General features: G+C 39.5%; 2 protein-coding genes across 3 annotated transcripts; both read right to left on the reverse strand.

Moving 5' to 3' along the window:
* Positions 1-832: 832 nt before the first annotated feature.
* On the reverse strand, positions 833-7530 carry asb13a.2 (ankyrin repeat and SOCS box containing 13a, tandem duplicate 2). 2 transcript variants are annotated; one of them, XM_055055791.1, is made up of 6 exons: positions 7299-7530; positions 5440-5627; positions 3917-4073; positions 3136-3270; positions 2809-3000; positions 833-2049 (listed from the first exon to the last, which is right to left on the reverse strand). In XM_055055791.1, exons 1-6 carry the CDS (start codon positions 7354-7356, stop codon positions 1922-1924), a joined length of 858 nt encoding a protein of 285 aa, XP_054911766.1. In that variant the 5' UTR covers positions 7357-7530; the 3' UTR covers positions 833-1921. The 2 variants fall into 2 exon arrangements, with proteins under 2 accessions (XP_054911766.1, XP_054911768.1); XM_055055793.1 differs by lacking the exon at positions 7299-7530 and adding an exon at positions 6814-7233.
* A 3801-nt stretch (positions 7531-11331) lies between these two features.
* asb13a.1 (ankyrin repeat and SOCS box containing 13a, tandem duplicate 1) lies at positions 11332-14965 on the reverse strand. Its single transcript, XM_055055410.1, has 6 exons — positions 14447-14965; positions 13613-13800; positions 13379-13535; positions 13176-13310; positions 12332-12523; positions 11332-12228 (listed from the first exon to the last, which is right to left on the reverse strand). The coding sequence occupies exons 1-6, from the start codon at positions 14487-14489 to the stop codon at positions 12092-12094; spliced, it is 852 nt and encodes a 283-aa protein (XP_054911385.1). The 5' UTR covers positions 14490-14965; the 3' UTR covers positions 11332-12091.
* Between the last annotated feature and the right edge of the window lie 69 nt (positions 14966-15034).

Genomic DNA, 15034 nt, shown 5'->3' on the forward strand with positions numbered 1-15034 from the left:
TTTGTCAGAAGGCAACACTGTGTTCCAGATGTAAACCCCATCTGTCTTTTTGAGTTATTAGAAAGCAGGACATTCTTTCATACCTTCCCCTCACTTGATTTTTTTCCGTTCCCCTCTGTAGCCTGGAGGTGTTTTTAAACAAAGCATGTTTTCCACCGGTTATTTTCAGATCTGTATTGGAGTCAGACATTTTATTTATGCTTAAAGACCCACAGATCTCCATTTACAGCCCGAACTTTATTGTCTTGGACTACTTTCCTGAGAATGACTAATTGTCAAAACATTTTAACTTGGCTAAAGGTAAACTTTCATAAACTAAAATTTGGATGTATTCAGGCCAGATCTGTACAGCCCAGGCAGGTTTAGGCCCCCAGCCACATGAGAGAGTGAATCTAGAAGCTTGGACAGCAATCACAGACTAAAAATGAAGGGCTTTGAAAGCTTGGCGCAGTGCCGTCATAAAAATATGAAAAAGCAGGTGCAGTTGAAACAGGCTGAAGCTGGCCTGTGCAGAGGAATCATGCCCGCCACTAGCTGCAGCCTGAAAGACTAAACATCAAGCACCAAAGAATCCTAACAGGCAAACTCAGTAAACTGTACTGAAGAAAGAGGCAATGCTCAGATAATCTCAAAAAAGGGCTGAAAAAAAGGTGTCACACAATTTAGCTGTTTAAGTACTTCTATATATTACCTACAAACATATATACATATACACACACACACACACATATATATATATATATATATATATATATATATATATATATATATATATATATATATATATATATATATATATATATATATATATATATATAAATTCAGTCCCAACATTTTCTTCCAGGTAAATAAGTTTGTTCAAGATAATTACTGCCATTCTAAATACATAATTACATTTTTATAAACAAATTAATAGACATATGGACATAGTATTTTATAATTTAAGCAGTAGATTTAATGTAATTAAATGCGCCTATTCAGTTTTCTATTAAAAGAAAAAGTAAAATCCGAAAAAAAATATCTCTGTACATTTCCAAACATTTGGCATTTTAAGAACTTTTTTGATACCTCATAATGAGCTGACTTCAGTGCCATTATAAAGCAGCAAGTGTTGTTAAATAATAGTCTCAAACTAATTAATTACTATTACAAGTCTCACGTGACAAACCGTAAACATGAATTAAGACATATTGCAAATATATATTTAACTTCATTTAAATAAGCAACTGTCAATATCCTCCGTCCAAAATTTTCACTTTTAAACCAAAACCAAAAGAAAATAAAACTGATGAGCTCATATACTGAAGGAGCTGAACATACGCAGAAATGACTGAAAGTTCAAAGTGCGAGAATCCTAGCGCTACGACTTTAACATGCTAATAGTAGCATTTTAGCCAAAAATAGTCAGGACTAGCTGCTATTTTAATAGCGTCTTGTTCCGGCATTAGCGATAATGCTAAAGTCAAGCAGGATGCTAACTTTAGCGTGAATGAACCCCACCATGCAAACAGTAGCTTATATCGTTTCATTATAAAAAATGCTAACATGGCAATTTTAGCCCATTGGCTATCTAGCATAGTATATGTCCACTCTTAGCAAGGTATGCTAAGAGCGTCTCAGACGCCAACATTGGATTACAGTATTAGCTAACATTATCATGTTAGTTAGCATTAACTACTTCTCTCTTCTATTCTAAAATCAGTATATAGACCATCATTAGCTAAAATGCTACCATTAACTAAAGAGCTGTACTGAACCTTGTTAGTTACACTTTAGAGTATTCACACAATAATAAAGTGCAGTATTGGACAGAAGCAGGCATTGATGTGATGCTTGGCACCATGTTGACCAGTGTGTGTTTGCGTTCCAGACAACAGGTTTGATTTCAGTCTGGAGCCCACTCTCCCAGGAGGTGTAACGGTCACTGATAGCAGAGGTAGCTGATGATTAGCTTTGGGATGTCGAGTTGAGCTATGACGTTCAGAGCTGTTGTTCCCAACTTCCTCCTCACTGCCAACCTGCTGAGCTGCTGCAGAGTCATGGGGGTGGCTATGGGGGAGGACAGGACAAACTTAGCTCCTGATGTTTACAAGAACACATTCATAGATTTAGTATTTAAATCTATGAATGTTTTCCACTTGTTAATCTTACTAAATGGTCTTACAACTGGAAATTGCACTTTAACTATTCCCAGGTTGAAGGGAAACAACAGTTCTGTTTCATTCACTTCTCTACAAGGTCATTCCAGATGTCTTTCTCTCTTGGCATTGTGCTAACGATGGGTGGAAGAAGATCTCTTAATTACAGCCAGTAGTAATAGTGACTCATTTAATTTCTATGGAAGAATCTAGTTTTCTCAAACTCATTTTGTATTTATCCTTATCTTTGGTTTAAAAGATTTTAACATGTTGTAATTCAGGTGTTTTTGTAAGGTATGGTAGTATTTAACAAGCATCAAACACTTAGCACTTAGAAACCTAAAGGCATATATGCCTAAAAGACCGGCACCAATTTCTAAAAAACCGGCACCAATTTCTAAAAAACCGGCACCAATATTATAGCTGTTTACGTTTAGATTACAAGTAAGAATGATCTTCTATGACAGAGTCTAAGTCTGCCATCTGGTGGAGATTCCCTGACATTGCATCCTTTATAGAGGCTGCTCGTTTCACTCAATGTCACTGTTGAGCAGACCATCCACTGGTCTGATGGAACACCTCACAGAGTCAGTGGGACTCTGCCGGATCGCGAACGGTGTGGTGTCTAAATAACCCCATCTCTTAAAACCAAGGGAGGATTAAAACTCACTCTCATAAAACTGCAGACAGGCTTCAGAAGGAGAGCCAGGTGTGGTGTAGTCCACCGGTTTCCTGTTGTGCTGATCTCTAGCGTAGAGGTTGGCTCCAAACTCTATAAGAACCTCAATCATTTCAACTCTCGTGTGTTTAGCTGCGTGGTGTAGCGGCGTCTCATGTAGCCTAGCAGCATTGACTTTAGCACCTAGAAACAAAGGACAACCAGTCATTTTCCTTTTCTAGAAAACAAACCGCTTGTTGTATTTTTTGAACATTGGCAAACATCCTAATTTGATTTTGTCCATCCCATTTTAAAAATCTGCTTTGGAGTGACACACACCTGCATTAAGCAGAACTTTAACACACTCTGTGTGTGCATTAACACAGGCAACATGCAGCGGAGTTCCGTAGTAAAGATCGTATGCTTCCAGGCAAGCACCCATGGCAATCAGCAGCTTCACACAGTCTGAGTTACCTGTGAGAAATATAACATTCCCCAGTTTAAAAACATCCTCCATTTGGGTTAATAAAAAAAATCTGGTAACACTTTTTTTGACGGGTTGTGAATAAGACTGTCATAACACTGTCATAAACATGACATGACACCTGTCAAGAACATGGTTAAGTCTTTGTGAATATTTATGATTGTTGTCATAAAGTGTCATTCGGTAAATCATGACACTTTAAATACAAAGTTAACGTTATTCAAAACTTCTGTTATGACAACTTATCATTAACCAAAAAATAATGTTTATAAAAGTACTACTGATTAAACCTGAAAAATTATGTATCTGTATGTTATTAAAGCTAAAGTTTAATAACATAAATTTACATAATTTTTCAGGTTTAATTAGTAGTACTTTTATAACAAAGTCATGTCAGATCATCATTTCTTGATTAATGTCAAGTTGTCATAACAAAGACATTTTGAATAACGTCATCTTTGTATTTAAAGTGTCATGATTTACCGAATGACACTTTATAACAATCATGAATATTCATAAAGACTCATGTTCGTGACAGGTTTTATGTCATGTTTACGACGGTGTCATAACAGTCTTATTGACAACCCATCAAATAAAGTGCTACCAAAAGTCTATGATTGAGAATGAAGTGTTTGCCTCCCATGCAGGCCTCATGAAGTGGGGAGGCGGTGCGGGAGGTGAGAGCCGGGTTGGCCATGGCTCCACGCTCCAGCAGCAGCTTCACACACTCCAGGCTACCGGCTGAGCAGGCGTCACACAGCGGCGTGCTTCCATCCACGTTCCTGGCATCCACCTGGAATTAAACATGGGACGCACAATGTCACAATCTAAAAGCTTTTCTTTTCCTGGAAGAACTCTAGTTATTATGGCTTCAATTTTGGGGATTTGTATTTATTCTACTGGTGTCCCGATAAAACATTTTCTCTTCAGATATAATACCGATATTTTAGCATTGAGTATTGGTCGATACCGATACAGTATCAGGACCAATTATACATATTTTTTATTAAATATCTTCTAGTGTGCAATGTTAGAAAGCAAATAACAGTCAGCAACAATAGCAATAAGAACAACTGATCAGTTTATTATTAACCAGTGGGTCTGCAGGAATACAAGCACTGCTGGATAGAAATACTGGGGTGGACTAAGTCCTGGAGCAGACTGCTTCTATCAGCATGCTTATATCAGGCCAATGTAATTCAATACTTGTTTTTAGGTTGATATTGAACCAATTTTCGATATCAATATCTGATCAGGACACCTTAATTTATTGCACAAGTAAATTATTTACTTGCACACAGCGAGCGACAGCAAAAGTTTTTCACAACGGTAGACAGCAACATAGCAACATATAAAATACGTCGACCACTCGACTGGATGAGGACAAACTGACGCCTCATCAGACAAGTTCCATAGGAAATGAAAGGAGAGGGACATTTCTAAACAGACGTTCAAAACAAAATGACTTCCTTTAAATCCTCCTGAAAACTGAGAATCTTTAGACATGTTTGGTTTGAGGCAATGAACCATTTCAGAGACATGTTTTTAAAATGTGCATACAGTGGTGGCTTTTGATATGGGTTATATGGGCATTTGCCCAGGGCAGCATCAGAAAAGGATAGGGCACAAAGAATAAAAAAAAAGTTTACCTCATCTGTCAGCTGCTACTTGTAGCATTTGCATTAGTATCCCTTAGTTACCTTTGTGTACAGGGAGACTACATAACTGCTTTATTAGCATAAAGGAAAAAAAAGAAAAATCTGATAATTTCTGGCATTTTAATTGGTTGGCATGCAGCAGAAAGAGAGGTTTGCCCTGGCCACCATTCCTGCAAGAACCACAACCGTGTGCATATTTATATTTCAAGCTTACAATAGTCAGAGTGACTAGCTATGATTGCACTGGAGTGTGACTAATATGATTACATGTTTTAATCAATTAACAGGACTAATTAAACATATTTATATCATTTCAAATTTTTACGATTCTGTCCCGTACTAATTTTGGTCTGATCTGACCAGAGCACAGACTAAAGTGTGTGGCTGTAGCATAGAAGAATCTGAAGAAGCTCAAATGGTGCAAATGCTTTTTCCAGGTACTGTAACCTCTCATAAGTTAATTGTGGTGGATATGATTTAATGTCATCGAGGAGAGCTCACCTGGGCTCCAGCGTCCAGCAGCAGCTGCACACAGCGGGCCTGTCCCCGGAGGCAGGCCTCGTGCAGCGGCGTGATGGAGTCCACTGCCACCACATTGACCGAAGCTCCGCCCTCTATGAGGTGCTGCAGGTGGGAGGCGTGGCCGAGAGAGGCTGCCTTATGCACCTCCGTCCTCTCCGCCCAGCAGCCTGAGAGGCAGAGGGGGCAGGAGGAGAATTTCCAACAACAGGCCAAGTTAAAACTATTTCATGTTATCCAGAAACAGTCATCCATCCTACTGCTGAATTTCAATGTATGAAGATGTCCTAAAAATCATTATACCTTTCATTTGGCAGCATAACTCTGGATGGAGTCAGCTGCTTTTCCAAAATGTAAACTGTGATTAATTGATGAAGTCAATGCATCCCCAACCCCAGAGTAGCCGTCATCATTTCAATATTATTGCTCAAGAATCTAAGGCAGAACTCTGCAATTTGTCAATCCAAGGAACTATTTTTCATCCTTCCTCAAAAAATACATATTTGGTAGTGCAACAAAATTTATTTTTGCCAGAAGAAAAACACATATCAAGTGTTATAAATACACTGTTAGTTTTGAAGAAAAGTACAAAAAATATTAATTGTTTAGTTTGAAAAAAGCCATCTTTTGTGGAATGAGGCCAATAGGGTCATTTTCATGTTTACAAAGGAATAAAAACAAAACAAAATTAAAAAAAAACAAACAAACAAACAAACAGGTAGCTCATCTAAAAAAATATTAAAACTCATAGGAAACTGGACACAACTAGTAAAAAAAAAAATGTAAAGAAAAACAAACACTGAATTCATCTTCCTAAAATGCTTCAGTGATCTTGCATAAAGCATGTAGAAAAACTTCTACATCCATGATTCCTTTTATTTTTTAAGAAGAGAAATTGCTTCTGTTCAGACCTGAGTGGTTCCGACCTGCCCAACATGTTGTTGGGCTTCCTGCTGCAGAACAGCTGATTTCAACTGATTAACCGGCGCAAGTCAAACTGACAGCTGGATCAGGTGCTGGATCAGGTGCGTCAAAGCAGAGAAACAACTAAACACTGAGGGTCGCAGGTACAAACACTGTGTTAAAGACTCTGAGGCCCCCAACAGAGACAGACCTACCTGCTGATGACAGCGATACCCAAGACTTCTGACGCAGTGTTCTTGATGTTTATGCGCTTAGCGGCCCGAGGAGGTAGCTTTGGAAACAGCTGATTTCCAAATCAGCTGTTTCCAACCTGACTCAGTATTACCGAGCTAGCTAGCTCGTGGGCAGCCGTGCCAAACACGTCTACGTCAAACCCGGTCGGGACGAAACAAGCGGAAGTCTCCCCGGAGCTTCTGCGTGTCTCGTACTCACCAATATCCCCAACGTAATACGGTTGAGAAATCTCTACTTCCATCCCGGTTGTTCTCTTCTTTTCACCGGTGAAGCGGCGTTAAAAGCAGACACAGTTATGGTTGTTTGTAAACAGCCGCGTCTTCACTGCTTGCGTGCTTCCATAGTCACGTGACATGACTGGACACCGATGAGGAGCCTGGTACTTGTAGTTTTTGTGAATATTGACGTCGGACAAAGTTATATCCAGGAGTATCCGTGTATATCGATTTAATAATTCAGATATTGGCCTTACGCCTGTTTCAGGAGTGGCCAGATCACAACATGAATGATCCATCCATGAGAAAACAATCATTAAAGGATTACTGATTGCAGAGCAAAACAAATTTACTGCTGATACGACAATAAATAACAGTGTATACATGTAGAGATTTCTGATCTTGGCTGACTGGATATAAGAAATCAGATGCATTCAAAAAGAACACAAATTCAAAAATGAGACTTACCCAATTTTTCAAGGTGTCTCATCCAAAGGTGGTCAAAAAAGCAGTGGCTGGTACTCATCAGATCAACTTGTCGTTCTGTACCTATCACACAAAAATCCAGATAAAACAGTGTAAGTAATAAAAAAAAAGATAAAAATAAAAAATAGGCAGTACAACTTGATGTCTACAAATATCTTAAAAGAAATTTTGACGAGTCAAAATTCAAGGTCCAGATATCTCTGATTTAGTTTTACCTAATTATTATTTGCTTTCAGGATATTTGAAATTTAATTTCCACTTGTCAGATCGATCTACATCCTACCTAAAAGTACATTTAAAATATCTAGAATTACAGTGTATTTCAAGATAGCTGTAGAATTATAACTAGCCAGAACAAAAAGTGAAATATTATATATATTTACATTATGACTAGCCACAGTTTAATTGTTGATACCTGAAATAGATGCTTTAGGTAGTTTGTAATTAAGTGTGATGAAACCAAATTTCATGTTGAAACTGTCTGCCATTAGCTGAATGTATGAGACATCATACATCACCAGTGATGTCACATATCCCTTTGATATTTGACGTTTTATACATCATCAGAATTTTCTGCATTCTGCTAGCATTCGTTTTGCTCTGACATTTTGCTTCATTTCTAAACGGCAAGAAAAATTGTAATCAATTTTTAAGTTTCAGACAGCAAGAACAATTTCAAAATGTTCACAATTTTCAAGAGAACGCAGAAACCTGTTTTTATCGATCTTGAAGAAATGCGCAAAAGGAATAATGAGGCAATCCAAGAACTGTTGGAAAAGAACCAAAAGCTTGAAAAGAAGAGAGATCTCCGAAATCCAAAAAAAGTGATGAAAGCTGAGATGGAGTTGAGCGAAGAATGTGAAAGACGGATTAGAAAGTTGGATCTGGAAGCTGACAAATGGAATGCAAAGGAAGAAAAACTGATGTATTTAGACAGAAGGAGGAATGAACTTTTCCAGACTTTGGAAAAGACGAATGAACAATTAATTGAGAAACCTGTGTTAAAATCTTACTTAAGTGGGGCTAAAGAACAGCAGAAAAGCCTCAAACGTCTTAACACTTGGTTAGAGAATCATGTTAACATCTTGACAGACCAACTTTCATATCAAACTAAAGTATTTGATAAGTACACGAAGTCTGCAGACAGTAACAGAAAATTGATGAAGATTCAAGAAAACTGCATAACAGAGATTATGGACAAGTTGGAAATATTCAACTTGGCGGCTTTGAATGACAAAAACGTGGCAAAAGATGAAAACCTGGATCATTTAGACAAAAAGAACAATAGTCTTTTGCAAAAGCTTGAAAGTTTGAAACAACAGCTAATTGATGTGCCTATGATGAGATACCACTACAGCTGTGTAAAACAAGAATGCCGAAGGCTCACACAACTGAACCCTAAGTTAGAAAAACTGGTTCAGGACCTGACAGACGAACTGTCATATCAAACTGCACTGGAACGTGATTACAGAGAGACAGCCGATTTGATCAAAGAGCTGGAGGAGATCAAACAAAATTACCTATACAAAATAGAGGATTTAAAATCAACGATGAAACTTGGGATAAAATCAAAGAAAAAGGACAAAGACAACCTGACAAAACGCTTAACTTCCCTTGTGCTTAAACTCAATGATCTCAAGAAGGAATTTTTTTCCTTCCAACTAGAGATTGAGAACATTCTTGGAGATGTTCAGTCTTTTAATGCTGTGAATGTCCGAGATAAAATTCGTCCAGCAGATCAGAAGCTTACCAGAGAGGGTTCTAATTCAGCAGGAGAATGCAGACAAATTTCATTGGATTCAGTATTATCTGAAGGAGAATGCGTGCCTCCTTCCCGAGAAAACCAGAAACAAAAGGATGTTTCAGAGTCAGAGGATGAGGCAAGTGATAAGGTATTGGAAAACAGCTCTTTAGAAGAAACAACAACTGAAGAGGACTTATCAGGCTTAAACAACACAACTGTGACAGATTCAGACCGTCAAGACCACCAAAGCCTAAGAGAAAACGAGAAACAACTTGATATTTCAGAGTCGGAGAATGAGACAAGTGATGAAGGGTCAGAAGACAGTACTTCGGAAGATACAACATCTGAAGATGACTTAACAGAATCATACAGCACAGCTATAAATGAGTCATTTCCTCAAGACCTCCAAAAACAGAGAGAAAACGAGAATCAAGAGAAGATTTCAGAGTCGGAAGATGAAACAAGTGATGAAGAGTTCGAAGACACAACATCTGAAGATAACTCAACAGATTTATGCAACACGCCTGTGAAAGAGTCAGACCCTCAAGACCTCCAAGGGCTGAGAGGAAACAAGGAAAAAGAACACTTTTCAGAGTCAAAGGTCAAAGCAAGTGGTAAAGCATTAGAAGACAGTACTACGGAAGATACAACGTCTGAAGATAACTTAACAGAATCATGCAATTCAACCACGAAAGACTCAGACCCTCAAAACCTGCAAGGGCAGAGAGAAAATGAGAAGCAATTAGATTTTTCAGAGTCAGTGAAAAAGACATGTGAAAAAGAGTTTGAAGATAGAACTCTGAAAAACACAACATCTGAAGATAACTTAACAAACTCATACAACACAACTGTGAAAAAGTCAGACTGTCCAAACCTTTCAACCTTGAGAGGAAATGAGAAACAGGAGGATTTTCCAAAGTCAAATGACAGGATACACGAGAAAGAGTTAGAAGACAGGACTTTGAAAGACGCAAGATTTGAAGATGACTTGACAGAGTCACACAACACAACTGTTAAAGGGTCAGACTCTCCGGACCTCCAAAGGCTGAGAATGAAAGGGAAACAGGAGGATTTCGCAAAGTCAGAGAACAAGACAGGTGACAAAAAGCTAGAGGAAAGTCCTTTGGAAGACATGACATCTGAAGACAACATAACAGATTCACATGACACAAGTTTGAAAGAATCAGACTGTTAAGACTTCCAAAGGCTTAGAGACAGACATCAAGAATCCACTTCAGAAGAGGACAACACATCTGAAGACCGAGACCATTCAGAAGAGTGATACGACAGAGACAGACAGATGGTGGGCAGCGCATGTAAAAACCAGAACCAAGCCAGGGAAAACGATCTGGAGAGAGACTGGACCAGATGAACTCTAGCGCTTGAGGTAGGAGATATATTTTCCAGCACTGGCTGGGCCAGTCAGAAGAGGAAACATGCGTGGCACATGTGGGAAGGACGGATGGATGGATGGATGGATGGAGGGATGGATGGACTTAACTTCCCTTGTGCTTAAACTCAATGATCTCAAGAAGGAATTTGTTTCCTTCCAACGAGACATTGAGAACATTCTTGGAGATATTCAGATATTCAGTCTCCAAGAATGGATTCAAACCTCAGGTGGGAATAGTTTGTGTTATGTTTGCATGTGGTAACTGTGCATATGTGGCTTTTCTCCAGGTGCTCTGGTTTGCCTACATCATCCAAAAAAATTGATACTATATTTGCTATGGTATCAAATAGAACACATTACACTCAAAATAAAGCCATCCATACATTTTCTAACACCCTTCTCCCTAGTGGGGTCAGAAGGGGTGGTGAGGTTTACCTCCGGCAAATGTTTTGGCCGAGAGGCAGGGTACACCCTGGACATGTCGCATGGCAGAGTCTAATACTGATTTTATTAACAGTTCTACATCCAAAAGTATGGAGTTTTTGTTGTTTTTTTTTTCTTTTTAAAAGCAATAATCTTTTGTGGTGCCAGTAGCAACTGTGATCAATAAAAATTTCAAAAAAAAAAAAACAAACGTGAGTCTGCAGCTAATATACAAAATATATTTTGTATATATTCAGCAAACTGCAGCCGAACCCCTTTTCGTTCCGGAAAGGGAGCGCCTGAAGTAATTCAGGTAATTCTGAAGTAATTCAGGTAATTCAAGTACACCTGAATTACTAAATTCAAAGTATTCAGGTATACTTTGAATAAACAGCCTGTGCAACAGGCTGTTACACGCAGGCATTGTAACAGGTGCTGTTACAATAACAGGGTCCAGGTTTCAAAACTGGTCTGTATACTTTTCTGCATGATTTTTTTTCTGACTATTTGCATTCTCTGCAGGTGATTCCTCTTGCTTGTGTAGAGAATTTTTTTTTCAAAACTTCATATTTCAATGATGATGTGAGTTCCTCATAACATCAACTTGAGTGGTAGTTGCAGTTTGAGAGTAAAAATAGGCTTTCACGTTTTCATAGCTGTGCCAAGTTTTCCCCAACCCACTCTGTAAATTAAAAATGATAAATAATAGAGTAGTCTTTGTCAGGAGAAAGTATAACCTCCTTAGTATTCACAATCACATGATTATCCTTCTGCAGCCATCATTTAAATAGAGAGCAAACATCTTGTCACTGCTACTTCTTCATATTGAGGTGAAGTGTTTTGTATACATTAAGTACGTAAAATTACATACGTACTACAAGGTAATATTTAAAACTGATCTAATCAGACATCTTAAAAAAGTGTTTACATCAACATTTTTAAGTTCATTGAAACTCCCACACTGCACCCACCTAAAAAGGGAATTAAAAATGACAAAAAACCCTTCAGAACATTTATTTTAAGAGAATTATTGTCTCACCCAATAAATAAATTTCATAAAAATTTTGAGTTTTTGAAAATGTTTCTTCAGAGTGGTGCATTTATATTAAGTTTCTCTTGTCACAAGTCTTTAACAAGAAACCCAATAAATGTGCATGGCACATTACAGTTATTTAAGACACTTTCTTTTTAAGACTTTCAGTGGATAGGAGAGATTCAGCAGTGGCCAGAGAACTGGATGTAGTCGTAGATGCGTCGAGAGATGTTCAGCTGGTCCATGATCTCTGAGGCTTTGGTACCCAGCAACCTCCTCAAAACAATCCTGCAGAGCTGCTGAAGGTTCAGAGGATTACCTGTCAGGAAGAAGACATCTCTGTTAATTCACTTTTTAGTTTTTCAGCAGACTGCAGCCACTCAGGCCAGCTGGTGCTTCTGGCAGAATTCAGCTGAAATTACTTTCATAAAACTGGAGGCAGGTGTAAGAGGGAGAGCCCGGCGTTGTGTAGTCGAATGGCTTCTTTCCACGTCTGTCACTGGCGTACACGTTGGCTCCAAATTCCACCAACAACTCGATCATGTCCACCATGTGGGCTCGAGCTGCGTGGTGCAAAGCTGTGTCGTGAAAATTCATTGAATTCACATTGGCACCTGCACAAAGGATGAAAACCAACCTATTCAAATCCTGGAATCAATGAGCTCACATTATTTACAGTCACAAAAAAAGGATTATTATTATGTTCAATGTTGTGTTCACAAATGGAGGTGACTTTTTTTGGGAGAACGCTGCAGTGACTGAAGTAGTTTTTGACATGATGTAACTTGCCTTTATTTGAGGGTGAATAAAAGATGCGCACTGAATGATTTTACAGACACACTTGGGTGTTCATTCAGAAAAGAACGGTTGAAGGTAATTTCTTCAACTTTAAATATCAGCATTTCATCTCACGGCTCTTGCTAACCATTAAAACTAACACACTAGCTTTAGTTGGCTGTTTGGAGTGAGAGATTCTGAATAGCAGAACAAATAAGCTACAGTTGCATTCTAGTCCACTCAGCCCACCGGAGGGTGTGCTCCAATTATAGAGGGCTCACACTCTTAAGCCTCGCTGGCAAGGTCTATTCAGGCTACTCTATGCTACTTTTTTAAACAACTCTTTATATTACATGCCTTCCAATTCACTTTTGTACACTACATTGTTATGGTGGATCACATACAACCTCGATAAAGATGAGTGAAGTTTGTGGTTGCAGCTCATGCATGGATCTGTTGCAAGGCACTGGCCTTGACTTGGTTAACAACCTGCTTTCAGCAGCACCTTGACACACTCCACTTGACTTTTAGCACATGCTATGTGAAGCGGAGGACCGAAGTGGACGTCAAAGGCTTCCAGCTTGGCACCGCTGGTTATCATCAGCTTCACCACATCAGCATTACCTGGGAGAAGATTGGAACGTTACTGAATGAACACGTTAGTTTCCCCAGCCTATTCCCAGAGGGCGCACCCTGGATGCAGGCCTCATGGAGTGGAGATGCAGTCAGTGCCGTGAGCGATGGGTTCACTGTGGCGCCGTACTCTAAGAGCAGCCGGGCACACTCCAGGCTGCCAGCGGCACAGGCGTTGCAGAGAGGCGTGCTGCCGTGGATGGTCCGGATGTCTACCTGGAACAGCCACACACACACCAGGCGCCGTCTCACCACCACCTCTGCATCTTTGGTGCTGCTGAGCCTGAACTCACCTGAGCTCCGGCCTCCAGCAGGAGGCGGGCGCAATTGGGACGGGCCTGAATGCAGGCTTCATGGAGCGGTGTGATGTTATCCGTGGTCACGGTGTTGACAGAGGCTCCGCTCTCTATGAGCTGCTTCAGCTGGAGGGCCCGGCCCTGAGACGCGGCTTCATGCAACGCCGTACGGTCTGCCCAGGAACCTGACACACACACCGGCAGAGTAACACACAGCACAACCTGACAGGACACTGGACCCAAACGATACCACAGATAGGGCTGTCCATTTATCATTAACTGTGACAAAATTCTCACTCATCTTGATAAGAATTTTGATTTATTGTTATGATAAATTCCTAATTGTGATGTCAAAAAGAAAAAAACTGTCGTCAGGATTGTTAATTTTACAGTTATCTCCACTGTTTGTTCAATGAGAGTATCAATAAATGTAAATTTAAAATGTATAATTATATGCAGTTACTAGGTACAGTTAGTGATATAAATGACATTTCTTTAAGAGGCTGGAGTCATCAAGAAGCGCATCACACCTGGATATGTTTTTCAAAAACAGGATTTGACAGCTGTCAACTCAGCAGTATTTCGTATGACTGTGTGGACCGTGGCATAAAATATATGTATTGAAAATAAATTTCATTGATCTTACGTAGCTCATCTTCTGACAAACTAAACTTGGTTTTGAGAGAGATTTTCAAAAATAAAACATTTTTACATTTGTGTGGGTTCAGATTTACGACAGTTTAACTTGACTTGCTCTGTCCGAGTTTAGCCTGCATGAACCGCGGCTGCTGAACATGCCGCGGTTTTCCGCTCATAAACAGTTGGACTCACCAATGTCGCAAAGAAACGAGCGACGCGCCGGAGTCACCTCCATGATGATCCGGACGGTAAATCAATCCGACCAGAACTCGCACAGCAACGCTTTGGTGAAAGAGGACTGTCCAGCAGGGGACTGTGGGAAGTGTAGTCCGCAGGTGGTCACTGTCTCGCTTGCTAGGTGCTAGCTAGACAGTGACTCTACTCAGAAATGGTGCTAGAAAATGACCTATAGTAGGTAGTTTTCTAGGAGCATTGCTGTCCACTGTGTAAAAACAATTTGCCCCGGGCCCGTTTCAGAAAGCGGGGTTAACAAGCTCTGAGTAGAAAGTACTCTGAGTAGACCTACCCAGCTCTGTAAAACTCCGGGGATTTTAGTTTCAGAATATCAACTAAGTAACTCAATTCTGAGTTAAGTTACCCCTGAGTTAAGCTTGAGCGCGAGAAAACGTCATTAAAGGGACGGAAATAACGCTGTTCATCATGGAAACGGGGGAAATGCGCATTTGTCGCTAATGGAATTAGAAATGTTACCATAACTAAGCTACTTGTGCTTGATACCTATAATATAAAAGATAAAAAGATTATCTTTGAAAGAGAACA

Source organism: Poeciliopsis prolifica, unplaced genomic scaffold (genome assembly GCF_027474105.1).
Source record: "Poeciliopsis prolifica strain line A6 unplaced genomic scaffold, Auburn_PproV2 SCAFFOLD042, whole genome shotgun sequence".
Taxonomy (NCBI): domain Eukaryota; kingdom Metazoa; phylum Chordata; class Actinopteri; order Cyprinodontiformes; family Poeciliidae; genus Poeciliopsis; species Poeciliopsis prolifica.

Coding starts and splice junctions, on each gene's coding strand:
- asb13a.2 (XM_055055791.1), bottom strand. CDS start 7,356: ATGAGTACCAGCCACTGCTTTTTTGACCACCTTTGGATGAGACACCTT. Junction 5,628..7,298: donor GAGACACCTTGAAAAATTGG/GTAAGTCTCATT, acceptor TCTGCCTCTCAG/GCTGCTGGGCGGAGAGGACG. Junction 2,050..2,808: donor CTGTCTGCAGTTTTATGAGA/GTGAGTTTTAAT, acceptor CCTCCCCCATAG/CCACCCCCATGACTCTGCAG.
- asb13a.1 (XM_055055410.1), bottom strand. CDS start 14,489: ATGGAGGTGACTCCGGCGCGTCGCTCGTTTCTTTGCGACATTG. Junction 13,801..14,446: donor CTCGTTTCTTTGCGACATTG/GTGAGTCCAACT, acceptor TGTGTGTGTCAG/GTTCCTGGGCAGACCGTACG. Junction 13,311..13,378: donor CCATGAGGCCTGCATCCAGG/GTGCGCCCTCTG, acceptor ATCTTCTCCCAG/GTAATGCTGATGTGGTGAAG.